Source organism: Ursus arctos, unplaced genomic scaffold (genome assembly GCF_023065955.2).
Source record: "Ursus arctos isolate Adak ecotype North America unplaced genomic scaffold, UrsArc2.0 scaffold_9, whole genome shotgun sequence".
Taxonomy (NCBI): Eukaryota; Metazoa; Chordata; class Mammalia; order Carnivora; family Ursidae; genus Ursus; species Ursus arctos.
In genome coordinates, this window is record NW_026623111.1 from 6733212 (window position 1) to 6754269 (window position 21058).

The window sequence follows — 21058 nt, forward strand, 5'->3', positions numbered from 1 at the left end:
AGGGAGGGAAAAAGGAATAGGCAGAGCAGAGGATTTTTAGGGCAGTGAAACTGTTTTGTAAGATACCACAATGGTGGGTACCTGTCATTCTAAATTTGTCAAATCTCCTAGAACACACAACACCAAGAGTGAACCTTAAATGTAACCCCTGGACTTTGGGTGATGATGATGAATCGAGCAGGTTCACGTACCTCTTTGGTCCAAGATGTTGATAGTGGGGGAAGCAGTACATTGGGGGGGACAAGGGATATGGGGGGATTCTCCATACTTTCTGCTCAATTTTACTGTGACCTGCCTTAAAACTGCTCTAAAAATAAAGTTGATTAATTAAAAACAAGTTTTAAACGGATGAATGACAGAATTGCTCCCTCCTCTTGCTCCCACAGTTGTGGTGTGAACTTCTATTTTTCCACCTACATCATTGGATTCAGGGTTCAAGTTTCACAGGGCCTTTTGTTCCACAAACCATGAGGGCAAAGGTTCTCCACCCTCTGCTGGAGTTTCTGCTGAACTGTCAAAATAAAGCAGGAGTGTCAACGTCTAATCTTCTTTTAAAGACAAGTATGGACAGCTCAGATCCCCATGTCAGGATGATGTCACAATGACAAAGTCAAAGCCACTGCAAGAGTACGGGGAGGCCATCTAGGCTCCTGGCTTTCAAACTGGTCTTAGCATCAGAATCAGTTTTCAAATGAACTCACACAGAACCCCTGAAATACACAAGAGTTAACAGAGTAAAAAAAAAAAAAAAAGAAAGAAAGAAAAAGAAAAAGAAAAAGAAAAAGAAAAAAATCAGAACTGTCCTGGCACATGATTCTAACATGTTTCATTTCCTAACACATTCGTTATTCCTTCCGGCTCATCAACCGAGAAATGCAATAGACATCCTTCCTATATTATTGTCCAAATAGTTGGTGACAATACTGAACAGGACAGGGCTCAGTAGCATGATTTGGAAATGTCCCTCTTCTTTTGCATATATAGACACATTTGCAAAGATGCAATGATGTAATTATTTTGGACATTATGTTATAAAACTTCTCAAATGCATAGAAAAGTAAGGGAATAGAATAATGAACATCTACATCTAAATTTCAGGGTTGTGATTATTTTTGTGTATTTCTGTTGCATATATAGGCACTGATTTTGTTTTGTCCTAATTTGGACAAACCAGCTATAAAAGATATTGTGGGACTGTTGAAGGACATCTGAATTTTAAAAAGGCACCTCTGCGAAATCCAGGGCTCCTGGGAACCCTTTGATACCCGATGGTCCAGCCTCCCTTGCGTTTGGCACGTGGGGATGCTGGGCCCCAAACGAGGAAAAACCCAAAAAGCCTCCAGGAAGGTCTACAGCCTGGCTTCTGTCTGCCCCTTTAGCACCTGCCCTAGGCTCCCCAAAAGGCATCCTGTGCTCCCACCGCATCACACCTGCATTCCTGCAGACATTTCACAGATCTCAAGCCTCTGTGCCTTTGCTCTACCTTTGACAAAGCTGAGGCATTACCTCTTCCAGGAAGCCTGCCCTCATACCTTTCATCTACCCTACCCCCAGGGGTGGAGGTAGGTCAATCAGAAGTCAGCACACCCCGGAATGGGTAGCTCTAGACCTAATAGTCTAGGTAGGCAGAACCAAACCAAACTTGCAAACAATCAGGGAGGTGTTAGGAGGGCCTGGGGGAACTGCACCTATAAAAGGAAATTCCAAAAGGGAAGTATTTCTAAGAGAATTACTCAAAATGGGGTGGGGAGGATATTGAGGAAGCAGGGCCTATGGGCCACTGTTTCAATTCTGGGAACACCCTGAACTTTCAACTTTTGTCAATTACGACTTGCCAATTCACATTGATTGCCTCTTGGAAGAACTCTACCGGACTGAAATAGAGATAATGTAACACCCGTTAGCTACAGAGGCAATCCTGTATCAGGTGGCCAGTTAAGCCCTGTTAGCACCTGAGCACAATTCCTTCAAAACAAGTTACCCAACCCTGTGGGTTTTGCCTTTGTAAGCCTGCACTCCCTGGCGTAATTCCAAGCATGATTTCAACCTTGGTCCTCTCTGTGCCCCCCACATTGCAAGCCCTAAGACCCCAAATAAACACTTTTGGCTGCTTTACAGCCTCTTCTTGATTGATATCCCTAATGTCTTGATTCCAGACGAAAACAAAAGCCAACGATGGATCTTAACAGATACCCAAGGGACCTCTAGCTGTGATTAAAAGCCATAAACACAAAAAGAACATCAGGAAAATGTCTATGCTTAAGGTCTCTCTGTGACTCCTCGGATTCCATGCCCAGGAATAAGACCATCAGGATCAGCCCCTGGGACCTCCAAAGACCCCTCTGCTTGCCCTGCAGTCTCCCAGGACACTCCAGCAAGGAACTGACTGCCCCACGTTGTGACATTGTCTGTTTCTTTGTCTCTCATCTCCCCCTCGAGGGCGGGGGCTGGTCTCACGCTCTCTATCCCTCTCCTAGACCCTCCCGCAAAGGTCTGGAACAGAATCAGCATGCAAAGGTTTGCAGAATCCGGTACCATCCGGGCCAGGCAGGAACACTGGAAGATTTCCATGTGGCCGCAGCGCCCTCTATTGGACACATTCCACAGCCGCGGGGCACTCACCGGAGTGGGGGCGTTCACCACCGACAGATTGTACCCGTAGAGGAAGGATGAGCCAAAGGCACCCACGAGAGAGGCCACAATGAGCGAGCAAGACCAGTCCTGGGAAAGGAGAGGACAGCATGTCAGATCTGGCCGTCGGGCACAGAGCTAGGGCCCACAGGACGTACCTGGGCTGTCCCCTTGTCTGGGGAGGCCGTCCCAGAGAATCCCCAGGGCAAGAACGCAAGCTCCTGGAGCCGGCTGGCAGGTGAGTTGCCTGTCCAGGTCCACCTGCCTGTGCAGGTGCCCTGGATGGGTTCGGTCAGCCCCCGGAGCTCAGTTTGCTTCTGCCTGCTGCAACAGATCAGTGACTTGCAGACCTAATGTCCTTAGCAGGTGCTCTGTAAGCAGCCACATACTGTTGTATAAGCTGAATTTGGCCACTTTCTGAACCACATAGCAGCAAAAAGCAAAGCCAGACTCAGGCACCAACAGTAGCGGCGGGTGCTGACAAGGGGGACGGACCAGGCATTTTTCAGAGCATTTTCTGGCTATTCTCTCATTGGAATCTTTAGACGCGTTTTGATCCTGATGTTATGGGTGAGGAAACAGGCACAGAGGTGTCTGTGGTGCCGTCTGGGATGGTGGCTAGAGCCCATGCAGCCTCCCGCTGCACTACACTGCCTCTCCCCCACTGCCTCTCCGTCTGGCAACAGAGCCTAGGAGCCTGAGGCTGCTCACAGCGGCACAGGTGCACACACGCTCACGTGCACACACACGCACCACTGCACGTGCTGTTCCAGACTCAATCTGCAGGCCACTGTGAGTGCCTCAGGCCAAGGACCTGCAGAGACATACAGGGCTCAGCCCGGAGGACGAGGCATCTGCCTCCACGGAATCCTGTCCTTTGGCCTCATCCAAGGACGGTCACAATCAGGACAGGGCCCCGGAGCGGAAGCATCTGGACCACTTGGCAAAAGCTGACCAGCTGGCAGGAGCTGGAGGCAGGAGGGGTTGCCATCCGAAGCTGGCCAGGGGACTATGGGCCAGTCTCCAGATGGAGGGGACCCAGGTGCTCTTGGAAGCCACTTTCTCTGCTATTCCATAACGTGTGTGTGCTTCTTGGGCCAGGCCCTGATCAAGCTCCAGGGATACAGCGGCAAACAAAACAGACAAGGTCCACAGTTCTGGCAACTGCACCAGTCAAATGCTGTTTGGAAGGGAAAGCTGGACCCCAATAGCCAGTTCCCTGCTCTGCCCACCTCCATAGTCTCCTCTAGCACGGGATGTTCCGGGCACTCAACTGTGGGAATCAGAGCCACTTCCCTGACCTTCCTGGGTCTCAGCTTGCCCAGCTGGACAACGGATCTAAGAACAGCACTGGCTGTCCAGGTTGTGGAGGACGGGCTGTGTGGCTGGATGAGGACAAAGGGCGTGTTCAGAAAGGCTGTTTACTCCTTCTGCTCTCCCCCTTGCCCAGCCGTGCAGAATGGCTGTTGCTCAGGGCAGGCGCCAAGGTCTCTCTTGGCCTGGCCTGTATGGCCACGTACGCCCGGAATTCTCCCTTCTAGAGACTTCTGTATCCAAGACCCATGACCGCATCCCCTCCTCTGAAAGCTCTTCTGGAAGCTCCACCTTCTCATGTTGACACTTCTCTATGATTCAACTGTGTCCTACCCCGGGCTTTGCCACTTAGGGCTGTAACCTGGACCAGTTGCATAGCTGCTCTGTGACTCAGTGTTCTTATCTGAAAATGGGGATGATAACAAACCCCACCTCCTGGGCTGTTATGCTGAGCTAACGTGCACCCGTGAGTGTTAGCAGCAGAGGCTGGAGAGTGGGCAAGGCTCTTACTTTTTGAGGGTGGGGGTCTTGCTTCCAGGAACCAAGCCTGCCGCAGAGAAGGTATTCGGGAAATGCTCGTGATTGGATGGGGGTGAGAAAGGAGGTTGATAAGCCACCGGGATGGACATTACCAGGTGTGGGTCCAGAATCTTTCCCTGCAGTAAGGGGGGTCTGAACTGCACGGGATTCACCGAAGGAATAAAACTGCATTTTGGACAAAACTCCCATTCTCCATAGTCCCTTATCCTCTGGGTCTCAGCACAGATGTCACTCCTCCTGACTCCCTGGGCCGTCCCGGGTGCCTTCTATCCCTCGGCCCCCTGGCTTCCAGCCCTGATCACTGTCCCCTTGTCTGCACCCATCAGAGGATAGAGAAGGGCAGGTGGGAGCCTCTCCCTGGGGCCCCTGCCCCCGCTTGGCCAGCCAGTGCCCACCCCCTCGCATCACCTGCCCCAGGGACAGAGGGTACCAGCTGTGGGGGGCGGGGAAGGAAAAGGGGACACCACCCAGCACGTGCGAGGCAGCTCTCTGCCGCGGCCTCATTTCAGGAGCACAGCCTTGTTGCCAGAACTGTAGCTCCAGGGCGGGAGCTCCATGGCCAAGGTCACGGGGACCAGGATGCCGGCCCTCACGGCAGGCTTCTATGACCCGGGGCCCCAGGCCTTCCAGGCAGCGGAGGAAGGCAGCACAGCCGCCCACGCTGAGCCTCTGAGCCCTGTGGCAGGGTCCAGAGGCCGGTTTCTGCGTTTACCTTTCTGGTCCTCCTGCCCGGTGTCCCTCTCGGGGTGCGGCCACGTTCTGCAGCCCCTGTGCGAGCCCAGGCCCGGGAGGCCATGCTCCTCCGGCCGGGGGCCGTGCCAGGGCATCTCTGAGCAGGAGGCAGAGTCCACAAGGGGGCGGGGGCCCAGCAGGAAATACGGCAGTTCTATCTTGTCTGAACAGGAAACGGGCACCGTGGGCTTTCCCCCAGTTCCCAGTTATAGCAGCAACCCAGGAGTCCTGGAAGGGAAACTTGCCTTCTCAGGAATCACCACCCAGGGCACGGATTTTTCCTTTGGCACCTTTGATTTTCCCTCCCAACAGCGCGCAGCGAGGGAGCACTGGGCATAAGGCCAGGGTGCCTCTCTGAGGATCGGAGCAGAACGGAACGTCGCTGGTGGCAGGAGAAGCCTGGTGGGGTCCCTACCCTGCCTCTCTAACTGCGGCCTTAGCCAAGTCACTTTGCTTCTCTGAGTCACCCCGTTGACGAGTGTAAAACGGAAGACTGATCCCGCCTGGACTGTCCGGTAGTTATTCTGCGGCTCAAACAGAAAACACACGGCCCCGAGCAGCATGCTGGATGTGGGTGTGACTGCCCTGCAGATCTAGAACAAATGGGTTTGGAAGAAAAAGGACTTGCCACTCGGTCGCTACCCTGTCCTGCTCACTCAGCGTTGGCTCGGGGAAGACCTCCTCCTTGCCCACCGAGCTGGCTCAGGGAAAGCATGAAGGAGGCAAGACCCCTCCACGCACACTCGACATCAGAATTCATTCACCATGTGGCCAATTTGCCCCAGATGTCAGAGAAGTGGCTTTAATCATGACAGGTTTAGGACAGCGTGCCTTGGCCCTTTGCTCCCAGCGGCAGAACGCAGGGACAGAGGCCAGCAGGCAAAGGTATGTTTGGGGAATGCAGAACCCCTCGAAGGCCAGGGAGGCATCAAGTCCACAAAACGAGACAAGAAGCAAGCAAACAAGGTTTAGTGGATCACAGACATTGAAACTGGGGCTGGATCACCGAAGACTCTCTGGAAGAGGTGATTCCTGAGTAAGTCCCAGGGAATATGCAGGCAGAGAAGGGGTGTGGGGTGGGAGAGCCAAGACCCACAGGCGTAGATGCCCCGGGGTAGGTGGGGGAGCAGAATGGTTGAGCATGGCTGGCTCTGAAGATATGGGAAGGGGCAGGGAAGGGGACAGGCCAGCTGCCTCCCCGTGTCTTGGGGACCACACTGGGCCGTCCTGATGGGGACTTTGTGTTCACGCTCATCCTCATTTCCTCCCCCCTCTCCTTAGCTCCGGCCCCTCCGTGTATTGTCCCTGGCTTCCTCATCGCTAGCAGGGGGTCTCACCTGTTCTCGCTAAAGCTCCAATTGAATCAAGAGATCTGCCCCCCCCCTTCTCTTAAATTGTTCCGTGCTTCCCACTGGGGTTGAAAACTCATAGGCCCCAGGACCCAGGAGGTCAACACAAACATGCAACTACGGTTGAGTGCGAAGCGTGTGTGTGTTTTGGGGGGGTTGTGTCTGGGACACCCCTGTGCTGAGAAGGCTCCCAGAGTCAGCAAGCGTTAAAGGCCCTGCCGTCTGAGCACAGCATGTCCACAGGCCGGCGGCGGACTCCGAGTGTGGACTTGAGCCCCTGTCAGAGCTGTCCCTGCACACCTCTTGCCTCAACCTCCCTGACCCAAGCCCTGCTGAATCTGAGCTCAGAGGCCAGAAGCCAGAGCGGATGCAGATCCCAGGGGTGGAAGGAGACCCACAGCCCGCGGCTGCCCCGGGTTCCAGCCCTGCGCCAGGGGCTGTCCCAGATGCTAAAACTGGACATGTGCAGACTTCACTTTCCCTTTTGGTCCCGCAGCCTGGATGGAGGCGGTGCTTGGCCTGAAGAGTTCCTCTTATTGGTGGAAGTGGCTGTCCATAACTTCTCTCCCAGGCCGGCGCTGAACCAACCCAGAGGGGAGCAGTGACTTGCCCAAAGTCACGAACCTGAGAGCAGACTCGCTCAAGCTCCAGGCCAGAGCTCCGGCTCCTTGGAGAGTGGCCTCCGAGTTAACCGCGCTACCTTCCTTCAGGCAGTAAGCGGTTTCAAATTCCCAGCGCTTTTCGGGGTGACAAAATGAACAGCTCTACTTTCTGGGAAAGCTTGCTGAAGGTGGTAGGAGCTGTCCCTTCACGTTGCCACAGCTCAGTGGGTGGCGCTGGCCTGGGTTCGAGCCTCCGCTCAGCCACGTAGGACCTGCGAGCCCTCGTGCCAGTCCCTCGGCCTCTCTGTGGCACAGTGTCCTCATCTGTAGCATGGGCATGACAGTGTCAGCACCTCATAGACCTGTGCAAGATTCCGCGAGTTTATCCTTGAAAAGCACGTGGAACCGTGAAAACAGCAGGCGGTTTATAGCAAGGGTACAGTGAATACTCGGTAGGATTTTTAAAATCACCTCGTCCCCGGACAATGCGCTGTATCTGGACCCAAACGCTCCCAACCTTTTCTGAGTAAGTACCATCCTGCGTACTCTGTGTAGAAAGATCTGGGCCCCTGTGGGGAATTAGTGTCCTCAGCGGTGGAAGGGGAGGGCTGGGGCCGGGCTGATGTCCCTGGACGATTGCTAAGGCCCGTTCCAGTGCTCAGGTTTGGTCTCTCGGTGACAAACATGATGCATTGCACCTCCCTGGACCAGACGGCGGTTCACCGGGACTTCCCATCACCCGAGCACCCTCCTCCTGCAGCTCACGGAGCACGTCTACACTGCTTTGCCCTCAGCCAGATGTGTTCACACTCATGGTGTCACCCGTCCTCCAGCAGCCATCTGAGGAGCTGCTAGGCTGACGTCACAGGGAGGAAGTGAAGTTGGGACCGCTGCTGCCACTCCCACGTTGCTCAGCCCGTGCTCTCTGGCAGACCCTGAGGAAATTAACGCTAACAAGGATGTGGCCGTTGGCCAGGTGTTCCCAGGGGTGCTGGGGCTGGGGCACGAGCATCCTCTCCTGACATTATTCCTGCAGGCACACACCCACCCACCGTTATTGTCGAGAACCTACTTCTGCCAGGTTCTCCTGGTCCTTGCTTAGCTCGCCCGTGACTACCCATAGCTTTGCTCATCCGTCGGTCCGCCGCTCTCTCACCAGCTCCCCCCAGGAGCTCCGCTGGGCCCTCTCTGTCCCCCTGCATTCCATACGCTGCTCACAACTGCACTGGCTGTGACCATCCTTACTTACGAGTGTCGGGCCTCATGTGTGCCTTTCCCTCTGGACCGGAGCTCACCAAGGGCAGGGGCTCTGTCTGTTGTAGAGTGAACTGTGTCCCCCTCCCCAGATTCATCCAGTGAAGCATTAACCCCCAGCACCGCAGAAGGTGACTGTTTTGGGGGACAGGGTCTTTACAGAGGAGAGTGGGGTAAAATGAGGTCACTAGGGTAGACCCAAATCCAATATGACTAGTGTCTTTATGAGAAGACCTTGGGACAAGGACACACATAAAAGAAAGTCCGTGCGAGGAAACGGGGACAGGACAGCCTGTCTACACACCAAGGACAGAGGCCTCAGAGGGAATCAACCTTGCTGACACCCTTGATCTCAGACTCCAGCCTCCGGCCTCTGGCCTCCAGGACCGTGAGAAAGCACCTCTCTGTTGTTTACGCCCCCAGCTCGTGGTGCTCGGTCATGGCGGCCCGAGCAGCTAACCCAGTGTCCCAAGCCTCTTTGGATTCCCAGAATTTTCTTCCCGCCTCGCTCAGGGAAGGGCCAGGTAGATACTTTCTGGGACGGAACTCAAACTGTCCTCTGGGTGGTGTCCTGAAGCTTGGACAAGATGAAAACGTTGTACCAGGAAAGGGCAGGAAAGGAAAAAAGGGGGGGGTGTTATTGACTATCATTTAAGCAGAATGATTGAGATGACTCTACCGCTTCCTGCGTTACACCAAATGCCTGGACGGCAGAGCCTTGACTCCAGTAGGAGTGTGTCCTTGGAGGGAATGCCTGTTTATTTCATGTGACTCTGCCTCATCCCTGGATGACCTGAGGAGGTGGCTGGGACCTCCCTGAGCCTCTGTTTCACACCTGAGGGTGGGGACCATCCCTCTCCACCTGCCAGTTCCACATTTCTTGGGCAGTTTGATACATACACCTGTGGGGATCTTTGTCTGCCTAAATAAGGTTTGTTAAAAATCTGCACATATTTTCTTCTGCAGACGTTCTAGGAGATGAGGCACAAAGGGACCAGGGTTCAAGACCACTCCCCCGCAAACTAGCTATGTAGCCTTGGACAAGTGGCTTCATCCCTGTGTGAGCCACAGTTCCTCGCCTGTAAAATGAGGGTGGTGATGTCTTCACTGTGGTGTGGCCAAGAGAACCAAAGGGGAGACCCGGGTAAAGTCCCCACACAGAGCAGGTGCTGTCTGGCTTTGGTTTTAGAGTCTGGTTTAAAAGAAGGTGCCAGGATCCCTGAGGAGTGAGAGCCTCTCTGGGGCAGGTGGACCAGGCCTTGCTGGGGGGCGGGGGATGGGTTTCAGTGTATCCACAAGGACAACGACGTCATCGCTCACACAGTCGTGTCCCCTTGTTGCGAAATGAGCTTTGGAGTGGAAACCACTTTCCCCCCAGGTCCCAAAGGCTACCAGCAGACCGTAGAGTCACCATCAACCAAAATACAATATGATCAGTGGCCTGTGCCTCGTAGCACACGCTTTCCCCTTCACAGGGCAACTTCCCACACACCTTTGCTTCTATCCCCTGCTCTCTCTTCTTGGCCTGATCTCGCCTCCACCTACATTTCCCTGGGAGGGCGAGGGGGCTGGGACGGACTGCCCCAGCGTCACCAGAACAGGGAGAGATAAGGAAACCAGGACTGACCAATTTCTTTCTCGCCAGATCTCTTTCTTTGGAATCTGCGGAGTTCTTTTCACTGCACTTCATGGTTTATTTTTCAGATTTTTGGACTGGGTTTCCTTGTTCCTGAGAAGGAGAAAAAAAGGAAGAAGTCATTAGAGACTTGCTGTCACCAATGTGCAATCAGGGGAGGTGGCCCCCAAATGGAGGTGTTGCTGGTGTGGACACCAGGACGGCAGTGCCCAGCTCCCCTGGAGACCGAGGCGTCTCCCTGCTCCCGTCTGGCCTCAGTGTCCCCATCTGCAGCGTGCGGGATGGGGGTGCCGGACATCTGTGTCTCCCACACTTGCCATGTTGCTTATTAAACACAGGCCCCTCCCCCGAACATTCGAACATTCTCATTCAGATGGTCATTCTTATGGCTGGAAGATCTCGGAAACACCAAAATTTCTGTCCCCAAGACATGAAAATAAAAGTGATACAGATTAAACGAAGTACCAATCTTCCCTGTCAAATCGGAAACAGTCGCCAAAATTGTAACCGAAATCACTGGCAGGACAGAAGGAGAAAAATGTGCAGGTGTTTTGGAGAGCGGAAATAAGTTTCTGGAACCATAAAAATATGTAGGCCCTTTGGCCCAGCTACTCCATTTATAGAAAGTTATCCAAAAGCAGTAATAAAGAAAGGGCACAGATTTCAGCTGAGATTGTTCACAAATGGTATTCACAGTAGAAAAACTATCTAGCAGGAAAATTTAGGTAAGTTATAGTGCATCCATATATGGAAACTCATGTAGCATTTGAAAACTATGTTAAAGAATATTTAATGTCATGGGGAAATGCTCATCTTACTTGACAGAGAAAGACCGATAAAAGCATGTCTATTAGCATTAAACATACATGTCCGTACTAACGAATCCACGCTATTGTGTGATATAAGGACTTAAACTATGCCCGTGTGTTTTTTCATATAAAATTAAGATTTTTTTAAACGTTGATACATAAAGTTATTTATTCCACAATTATTCGTTAAGCCCGTAATACCCAGGTCAGAGCAAGACAGATTTTGCCCTGCCCTCATGGAACCTCCCTATTTTAGGGGAAGAGCCCATTTGGGAAGAGCGTACAGAGGGCTCCCGGGGCCCGGGGAAGGCGAGGGGCCTGGCCCAGCACAGGGCAGGCGAGCGGCAGGAGCCTGGGCTGCCGCGGTGAGCAGAGGACACATCACACACTTATGGGCAGCGAAAATAGACTCCCTGGAAGTAGCAACACAGAACAGCAGTTTCTACTTGGCCGTGGTATTTTAGCCCATTTTTCTCTGGTTTGTTTTCCTTTGCTTTTCCAATTTTTGACACACACACACACACACACACAAAACCAGAAAAACCATAAACCAAAAAAAACCCACTTCTATAACTGGAAAAGCAAGTTTAAAAAAATTGCTTTAAATTTAAGAAAATTTTAATTAATGTGCCAAGGAGCCAAGTAGACATAAAAAGTGCAATTCTGGAAGAATATGTAGCTCAGATAGGATGATGGGTTCTGAGATACAGAAGTCGTTTGAGCCGGCCTGATGGGGAACATTGGTTGGTGAACTTCCATGGCCAGCACGGGAGGGGGACATCCGAGGCCCTCCTCTGAGGGACCCTGCCTGTCTCATCCCAGCACACATACCCAGGGACACTCCAGCCCACTGGACCTCCCTTTTCAGGCCATTCTCATGGTCCTTTGGCTGCCCCTCAGCCTAGAATGCATTTCCTTCTTCCCATGCACAGAAGGAAGTGATTCAGTTTTTCCAGAAGGAACAGACAGTCGTGCAGAGGAGGTGAGCCTTGAAGGTGAGACTCTGTGCCTCACCCTACAGAGACCACCACAGAGCTGACAATGACCTCATCGTCCCTGAGACATCATGTCCCAGGTGGGAAGCTGCCCCAGCATGGCACAAGGCCAGGTGCAGACAGCGTGCACCCCAGGCCGCACAGAGCCATGAGTTCAAACCCCAGCTCTATAGCTCACTAGCTGTGTGACTTGGGGCAAGTTGCTTAACCTCTCTGTACCTCTGTTTCTTTATATGTCAAGTGAGGAAGAACAACAGGACATATCTCACAGGGCTTAGATCAAGTGAGTCCGTGCATATGAAGCACATAATAAATGCCAAATGGTCACCAGCATCACCAGACTCCCACTGAATGGTCCCTGTGGAGCACAGATGAGGCATTCATTTGTCAGGGTCGTTCTGGAACACCATTCCAAGACAGTGTCTTAGAACTGGTTACGAGAAAAAAGGAGGGGGAACCACTTGGCATATGAATAGAGAGCCCTACACTGCCTCAAAATAATTCTCGAAAGCTTACATAGAATAATGAATAAATAGAACATAGCGTAAATACGAGCTCTGGGCATGAGGTTCTAAAACCGCTAGCTGCCTGTCTTTTCAATCTTCAGTAAGAATACAAAAAGTGTCCACTAATGTGGCTGTGCTAGCCCTTTAAAATTCGAACTGCACCACACCCATTGGGGAACAGCCCCGTCCCCAGTCCCCAGGGTGCCCACCTGCCTCACCCAGCAACTAATGGGTTAACGCCTACCCTGCGGAGCACCCGACTCTGGTCCTAGCGATCTGATTGCCCCCCGCCCAGCCTCAGCCTACCTGGGGTTAAATATTGAGAAAACCGCCTCTGCTACTGAGACTAGAACTTTCATGGGCACCACGTGTCAATCGCGATGGCCAGCCACATTGCAAATGAAGTAAGCAAGCCTTGGAGAAGTATCGTTACCCGCCCTACCTGTCACACAGGGTGCGTCTGAGCCTAAGACAGCGTCAAGTCGCATCGTCGCTCGCAAGCCTGTGTTGGGTGGGAGCACGGACGGAGGCAAAGGAAAGGCACGGCTCACATCAGGACACCACAGAACAGCACAGACAGCACTGATGAACCCGTGCTCTCAGGGCTGGCTCCCCCAAGCTGGAGGCCACCTCCCTCCAAACGCCTGCAGCTGCGGCCTTGTGTGCCGTCCAGCCCCTGGCTGGCAGCTCGCCACGGGAAATGCCACATACTTCCTACTCCCCCCAGATTTTGATTGAGTAATCCTTGGCTGTGACTTTATTCTTAAGTTTCAGGGTGAAGTTTCTGCTGACTTTGGCACAGAGCTAACGCGAACCCTAAAACAGCATATTGAAAAGGAATGTGGAAAATAGAACAGCCTTGAGAGAGAGAGAGAGAGAAGGAGAGAAAGAAAAAGAGAGGAGAGGGCCGGAGGAAGGGGGCAGGCAGAAGGAGATTACTGGATTAGCAGCCTCAGCATAATCACTCATAACCAATTTCATCTTTATGTTAGCATTTATCAAGCACCATGTGAAGCACGTCATGTGCATATCCTCACTTCATCGTCACCGAATTGATTTTCAGATCCCTCACTTTTCAATTCCCTTATTCCAGGTGCTCGGCCAGAGTCTCACAGACTCTTGAAAACATCCCCAAAGCCGATGCAACTCACCTGGCTCCGGGAGCTTCCCTTGCCTGTTACAGTCTGAAGAGCGAAGAGCACATGCTTCAGAGGTAACTCAGTTCCCCATATAATCCCATCTAAGCCTGGGAAATTGTGAAAGCAAGCAGCATTAACAATTAAACCGCATCCAGCTGTTACTGTAAACATCCCTTGAAGCCTGTCTCCACGAGCGAGAGATAAATGATTAACAGCGCACAACTGAGGCTAGCTCAGTTGATCAAAAACCTGCCGGGTGAGAGTCAAGTTCTGGACCAGAGTCAAAGGTAGAGGCATTCCCTTGAAGCCACCGCGGATTATTGGACAGACCTTCCTGGGTGTCGGAGGGCTTCTTGCTAACATGAGGGTGTGGCTAGCGCGGGACCAGCCCGCCCGGACGGTGGCGAGGGCAACAGCTGTAAAACAGGACACAGATGGATGCATGGAGATCGGGTCCTAGGCGCAAAGGCGCAGGACGAAGGGTTTACGCTTGCTACTCTGTTGCTCTAGGAGTGCAATCAGCCCAATGAGAGATACGTGAGAGCCATCGCCTCGGAGACGCTGTACCCGTGGGCATTGCTGTCATTACTCTAGGAACGTCACAGTGTCCTCCTGCCCTGTTCCTCTAGCACAAAAGAGGTGCCCACGTGCAAATCCCACTCTGTTTTCAGGACTCTGAGATAAATGGAGGTCTGGAGTGGTGCAGAGAGGCGAGGGACATAGGTGAGGAATCCAAGAGCGTGGCTGGGCAGCATGGGGCAAGATCCAAGGTCAGCCAAGGGCACCCACAGCCTCCTCCTGACCAGTGCACAGAGAGAGCCGAGGGCATGGGAAGTGAAGATGGGCTCCTGGGAGTCCCAGCCAGCATGGAAAAAGGACTCTGTGCCTGGTTCAGGCATGTGCTTAGGTCCTGGGAGATAGCACCATTTGGGGAACCTGGGAAAGCCCATCCAATTCCCTTGGCGTCAGTTCAGAGCACCCAGGCAACCTGCTCGTGGCTAATTCCATTTCCCCAGTTTCCCAACCTTGAGTTTTTTTTTTTTTTTTAAGATTTTATTTATTTATTTGACAGAGATAGAGACAGCCAGCGAGAGAGGGAACACAAGCAGGGGGAATGGGAGAGGAAGAAGCAGGCTCATAGCGGAAGAGCCTGATGTGGGGCTCGATCCCATAACGCCGGGATCACGCCCTGAGCCGAAGGCAGACGCTTAACCGCTGTGCCACCCAGGCGCCCCCCAACCTTGAGGTTTACAAAAGGGTGGGCTGGAGAGCAGGAAGAAATCACCTGATCCTTGCGAAGCGTCTACCGCAGGTGTTTTTACTAACCAACCTCCGATGACTGACACAACCTGCACACCAGGAAGATGACATTCCTGGGCCCGGGGTGATTTCAGCTGTGTGTAAGGAAATGCAGGCACACCTGGACAGTGCGATCGCTCCCCCAGACTTTTCAAAGCGTCTGCAATTATCCAGCTGGTGCCCAGCCCTTTCTTTCCCCAGTCACCCGACCTCTCTCTCGACATCATTTTAGCTGCAGGAGATCATTCTCAATGCCAGGATTATTCAACCATTGGTTTAGCAACATCTGGATTGTTAGTATAACATGATGACTAAGAGGCTGGGATTTGATGTCAGACTTGGAATCCCAGCCTGCCACTCCCCAGCCACGTCACACGGGACGAGTCACCTGTCTGCAAGGTGGGGATAAGGGAGTGCTCATCTCAGGGTCACGTTGTACAGACCAAACGAGATGCTGCCCTTCGAATTGCCTGCTGTGTAGAGCACCCAGTGTTGCTATTGTTTTGGGGAGTCTCTTTGTTGATCATTATTTTTACTCATGTTTGTTTATTCTTTTTCAAGTATTTATGGAGCACCAACTGCGTGGCCCACATAGTGCTAGACGCTGAGAAAGCTGCAGAGAAGGGTAAATCTATTACTTCCATCGGGTAATTTACAATCAGGTCAGACAGATGAGCCAACGGAAGGGACCTGCATTTAGTAAGCACCTACTGTGTGCCAGGCACTGGTTAGGCACAGCCTCATTTAATCCTAAGAGCAGCCACTAAGTGTTTGTTAGCTCCATTCTGTGGCCGAGTATCCTGGGGTTCCCGAGGTCACCCTGCTTGCCTAAAGCACCATGACTTGTGGATGAGAATTGACATTTAAAGCAAGACCACCCATTCCACCACCAGCCCCCCGCCTACCCTCTGTTCACTGCTGCTCTGGAGGGGAAGCCCCTCACCAGAGATGACAAGCCCGTCAGAGTGAGCCTCAGTACCCTGGTGTCAGACACATCTCTCTCTCTCTCTCTCTCTCTCTCTGGCCCTGCAGCATCCAAAAAGACTTCTCACTTTGGAGGGTCTGCCATTGTGGGTCTTGTGGGCACATCCCTCTCACCTTCTCCAGGGTCTTCCCATTTCCTTTCAGCGTCATCAATTTCTCCTCCACTGGATCTTTCTAGGCTATATACAAAGGTGTCTTAACATCACCAACCAAAAAACAAAATCTAAACTAAGAAGTATTGGGGAGGGGGCACCTGGGTGGCTCAGTCAGTTGGGCATCTGACTCTTGGTTTCAGCTCAGGTCCTGATCTCAGGGTTGTGAGATCGAGCCCCGTGTCAGGGTCCACGGTCAGCAGGGAGTTTTCTCCTCCATCTCTCTCTCCCTCTGCCTCTCCCCCCAACTCTCTCAAATAAATTAATTAATCTAGAAGCATTGGCGAGGATGTGGAGAAACTAGAGCCCTCCTACACTGCCACTGGGGGTGTCAGCCGCAGCAGTGACTGTGGGAAGCAGTTTGATGGTTTCTCAAAGAGCACACACACAATTACCTTGGGACCCAGCAACACCAGTCCTGGGTATAAACCCAAGGGAATTGAAAACAGGTGTTCAAACAGAGCTTGTTCTCCAATGCTCACAGCCGTGCTATTTACAGTAGTTAAAATGTGGAAAGAGTCCCAGTGTCCATTAGCTAATGAATGGATACACAGTTGTGGTCTGTCCGCACCTGGATTAGCATTCAGAAAGGAATGAAGTCCGGATACCGGCTTACAGTGCAGAAGAACCTCGAAAACCTTACACTGAGGTGAAAAAGCTGGACACAGTCACCTGTTTCATGACTCCGCTTAGATGGAACGTGCAGAAAACGCAGCCCCACAGAGGCTGAAAGCAGACTGGGGGAGGGGCCGGTGGGAAGCCAGTGTTTGATGGGCTTGTTTGGGGGGAGATGAGTGTTTTGGGGGAGCTAGACAGAGCTGGTGGTGGCAGAACACTGTGAATGTAGAAAATGGTTAATTTTATGTTAAGTTCACCTCAATTAGAAAAAAAAACTTCCTTTGACCCCATGACCTTCTGTTATCCCCCATTTCCTTGCTCTGTCGCAGCTCAACTGTCCCAGGGGTTCACTGGCTGCCCTTCCTTCTTCGGCTTCAGCGGAGGGTTTAGACCCGTCACAGGGCTCAAGCTGCTCTTACTGAGAACATCAATCATCCAAAGTCACTAGTCAATTCCCTGTGACCTCCCAGCAGCTTTCATGAAGGTGACCACTCCTCTTCCTTCTGGCTCCTAGAAACTTCCTTGTCCTGTCTTCTGGTCAACACGCTGGCCCGGTTTTCCCTCAGCGGCTCCTCCCTCCCCGCAAGGCCGCTGAGACTAGAGGCTCCCCCAGGACTCAGCCTTTGCCAAGGCCTCCTCTCTGCTCCGCCCACACTCTCGTCCTGGTCGACCTCACCCAGACTCGCCCCCAGCCTTCAGCCCACCCGTATGCAAACTGAACTTCTGATACCCCTGCCCAAATCCCCTCTTTTGTCAGGCCTCCCGCCTCATCCAGCCCCCTCCCAGTCTCCAGGCCAAAAAGCAGACTCCTTCCTCCCTCTGAATTCCCTCCTGGTGCCTGTCCGAATCACGACAACTCTCACCACCTTGGCCCCCAGTTATATCCCGGGCAGATGGCACATCTGTCCCCAGACCTGCCTGCACAGCCTCCAGAGAGCTTCCCGGCTCACCCCCCCGCCCCCCCGCGTCCACAGCTGCTCGCCATCCAGCGGTGGCCAAAGCGACATCCTCTGCAAACACCCAGCCCTCGGGACCCACTCGGCTTACAGCCTCCGGTGACTTTCCTAGAACAAGTCCTGACGTGCCGTTCCCTGTGCCCAGAGTCAGACCCTCCTCCTCGTTCACCCAAGTGGCACCAGAAGAACGAGGGGTAGGCCCCTCCCGACCTGGGTTCCAGCTTCGGGACTTAAGAAGGTCTCGAAGGCCCCCGGTGACAAGCCCACGTCTGCCTCTCCAGCTTTTCACTCTGCTCTCTCCTTCGGCCTCCACACACCCCTCACCCAGCCCTTCTCCCTTCCTCCCGAACACCCAGATTCTGCCATCTTGGGGCCTTTGGACCGGCTGCTCCTTCTGCCCAGAGATCCGTCCCCAAACTACCGTAGGGCTGCTTCATTCTTGTTCCGCAGGTAACTTATCTCGCACATCGCCTTCGAAAGGCCTTCCGTCACCTCCCTGACTCAACCAAACCCACCCGACCCCCAGTCAGCCTGTCTGCCTGTCTGTCTCTCCGTTCCTCCCTTTCTGACTCCTCCTCCTTCTCCCAGTCCGGTCCCTCTCCTTCTCTCCCACCTTCCCTCTTTCTCTCTCTTTCAGTACCTTTTATTTTCTTCAGCGTACTTAAAACCTGACGTTCTGTTTGAGTTTTTTTGTCTGTCTGTTTTGGGGCTCCTGTCTTTTCTCCCCTGCAGAATGCAACTCCATGGGGGTGGGGTGTGGGGTGTGGGGAGGGGACCTGTCTCTCATCACTGCTGTCATCCCAGAGCCCAGAACAGAGTCCAGCACATAGTAGGCCCTTCATGCATATTTGTGACAAACTGATCAGAGAAGCCACAGTGCCCACTGAGCTCTCTCTTGCTCTCAGAAAATTCTGGCAAGAGTGCTCAGCCTAGACTGGCTGCCAGGGGGTCCCACCAGCACTGGGCCCCGAGTCTGACTGAGAGCCGTGGGTGCCACCGAGGTAGTGAAGCACTGTCTAGCGAGAGTCTGGTGGCAACAGCACTCAGTGCCCTGCTTCCCACATTTTCTGCCTGTTTCCAGAACCTGGATGCACAGTCTCTCCGTGGATGCCTATGGCCTGCTTGGGTATCATTTTGGGTCTGACAGGAGCCCTCATGGAACTCTGACTCTGACCTCACAAGCCCTTAAGGAGAAGCATGGGCAGACCTCTGCTTGCTTTAATCACGGTTTTGAAGTAAGTTCGAAATATCAACTTTAAGAAAAGAAAAAATTGGAGTGGAATGTCTGAAGATTCAGACCCTCCTCCTGGCTCTTGAGTTTGGTTTCGGCCGGCCGAGCAAGGCTCTGGCACCCACAGGGACCGCCCCCAGCCCGCCGGGTAACCTGAAGCAATTCAGTTACCCGCCTTAAGCTCAGCCTCCTTGCCTGCACCGTAAACACATAAACACGACAGCGTGTCCCCGTGACGGGATTAATAATGTATGGACCTAATCCTCAGCCCCTGGCAAAGCCTTGTCAATTGTACCCATTTTATCACTTATAAGTCAACCATTTCTGAAATTCAGAGGGTCCAAGTAAATATTTATACTTAGCTGTTCATTCAAGTTTCTCCCAGGTTCTTGTTCAGCTTGACCAGAGTTGACAAACAAGAACGGAGCCGGCTCTGACGCCCCGAGCAGGTCCAGGGAATTTGTGCTCTCCAGGGAGACTCAGCGTGTGGCCGTTAGGTGTCAAAGGAAGGGCTGTGGGCCCGATGCCAGTTGGCCTGGATCTTCCTGACACTCGGAAGCGCTCATCTGAACAGCTGCGGGGTTCTCTCCCGTCTCTCTGGCCGTCTTCCACACGTTCTTCCTTGGGGCCGCCTCCTCCCCCTTGCCCTGTTCACTCTGCACCGGCTTCCTGGGCGGCTCTGATCCCACCCGCGTGCTGACAACTCTCACGGTTCCATCCCAGCCCAGGTGTCCCGCGTTCCAGGCCAGCCCACGTGACATCGGCACTTGGGTACTCAAAGGAACCTCAGAGTTAGGGTGACCCAATAAAGCCGATGAAGTGGCCAGGTCAGTTCTGAGCCGAGCAAGCACTTGGAGGGAGTCATGTGTCTGCGGCCAGGGCGGGCCCCTCGGGCGGCGCTCAGCTGGCAAACTCGAATGAATAACCAGCATCTCGAACTCACCAAGGCCTGCAGCCTACCACCTTCCCTCCCCAAACCAGCTCCTCCACAGTCCTCCTGTCCCGGTGAGTGGCACTGCGGTCCTACCTGCTGTCCACACCCCGCCTCACGATCCAGAATCCAACCGCCTCCCATCGGTTCCTGCTCTTCAGCCCTCCTCCAAGCCGTCTTGGCACCTCTGGGAGGAACCAGTGCCATGGCATTCTGCCTGCTCTCCCTGCCCCTGCCCTGCCCCCGCCCCCCACTTCCCCACAGAGCAGCTAAGTGCTCTTTATAGTGGAGGTTGGAGCTCCTCCCTCCCATGCTCAGAAAATGCCCCTCCCGATGGCTCCAGACCCTCTCAGCTCAGGGTTATGTTCTCAAGCCTTAGCAAGCGCTAGGGCCTCTGACCCCGATGACGCTGTCCCCCCCATTTCCTTCCCCCTACCCCTCCACTCTGGTCAGCTGGGTCCCTTGGTGCTCTTGAGTGGTTCTAATACGCTCTTGTCTCAGAGTCTTTTGTGCCTGCTGTTCCCCTGCCCGCAACGGCCTCCCCCAGATCTGCAAAGGACTCGCCGCTTACTTCCCTCTGGCCTCCGCTCCGATAGGACCCATTGGAGAGGGCCCCCTGACACCCTGATATGAAACGCAAGCTTGTAATTAGTCACCCCCTGACCTCCATCTCTCCCGCCCTGGTTTTCCTTCGGCGTGGTACTGACCACCCTTTGCTGGATGTTTACCTGTTTGCTGATCTCTGTCCCCCAGCTAGAATACACGTGTAGCCCAGCTGGCATTGGGTCTTGTGCTGGTCACTCTCCTTGCCTCCCTGGCTCCAGTCCCCACCTTCCCTGTCCTGATCTTTCCCTGGGGAGCCGGCCTGAGGGATGGCATTGGCTGACTCCCTTGCAACCAACTGTCCGCCCAAGAGAGGTGTGGGCAGGAAAACGAAGGGTGGGAAGACAAGGAGGTGGGCGCTTCTTCCCTGCTACCCCCTCCCCCGCTGCCAGTTCAGCCTCTCTGGCAATAGCTGTCTGGTCCCCAAGTCCCTAAGTGCAGGTGTCAGCAGGTGGCCCTCCTCCACCCCTCCCTTCTCAATGCCACTTCCTTCCCTTGCCCTCAAGGCCAGCGGTAATGGCTCCTCGCTGTCACTGGGAGACTGGCCATTCTTCATCTGTTCTTTAACCCCCACCCACTCCTCTGTAAGTCACTTGACTTGTCTGGGGTGGGGTCAGTTTCCTCCTGAAACCCTAGCCCAGCCACCTAGTCATGTTTACTGCTGTGCCTGGCACCTAGAATACAGTCTGAAATGTGGCGCTTGATAAATATTTTTAATTCATTAATTCGCTAATTAATTAATTAGCAGAAGGATGAATGGGAGGAAATCAATATGCT

At 53.3% G+C, this 21058-nt stretch overlaps 1 protein-coding gene across 20 annotated transcripts in view; it reads right to left on the minus strand.

The window, feature by feature from the left end:
• The window catches only part of SLC2A9 (solute carrier family 2 member 9), a 255791-nt gene that overhangs the window by 213166 nt on the left and 21567 nt on the right, over window positions 1-21058 (minus strand). For 5 of the 20 annotated variants that reach the window (XR_007187922.2, XM_048212107.2, XM_057309911.1 and 2 more), the window contains 2 exons: window positions 10050-10151; window positions 2623-2721 (listed from right to left, as the gene is read on the minus strand). Coding sequence is in view for 15 of the 20 variants with exons in the window: in XM_048212107.2 (XP_048068064.1) it covers window positions 2623-2721; window positions 10050-10112 (162 nt within the window). In the remaining 5 variants the exon portion in view is untranslated. The other 15 variants (XM_048212106.2, XM_048212102.2, XM_057309909.1 and 12 more) reach the window with 11 other exon arrangements.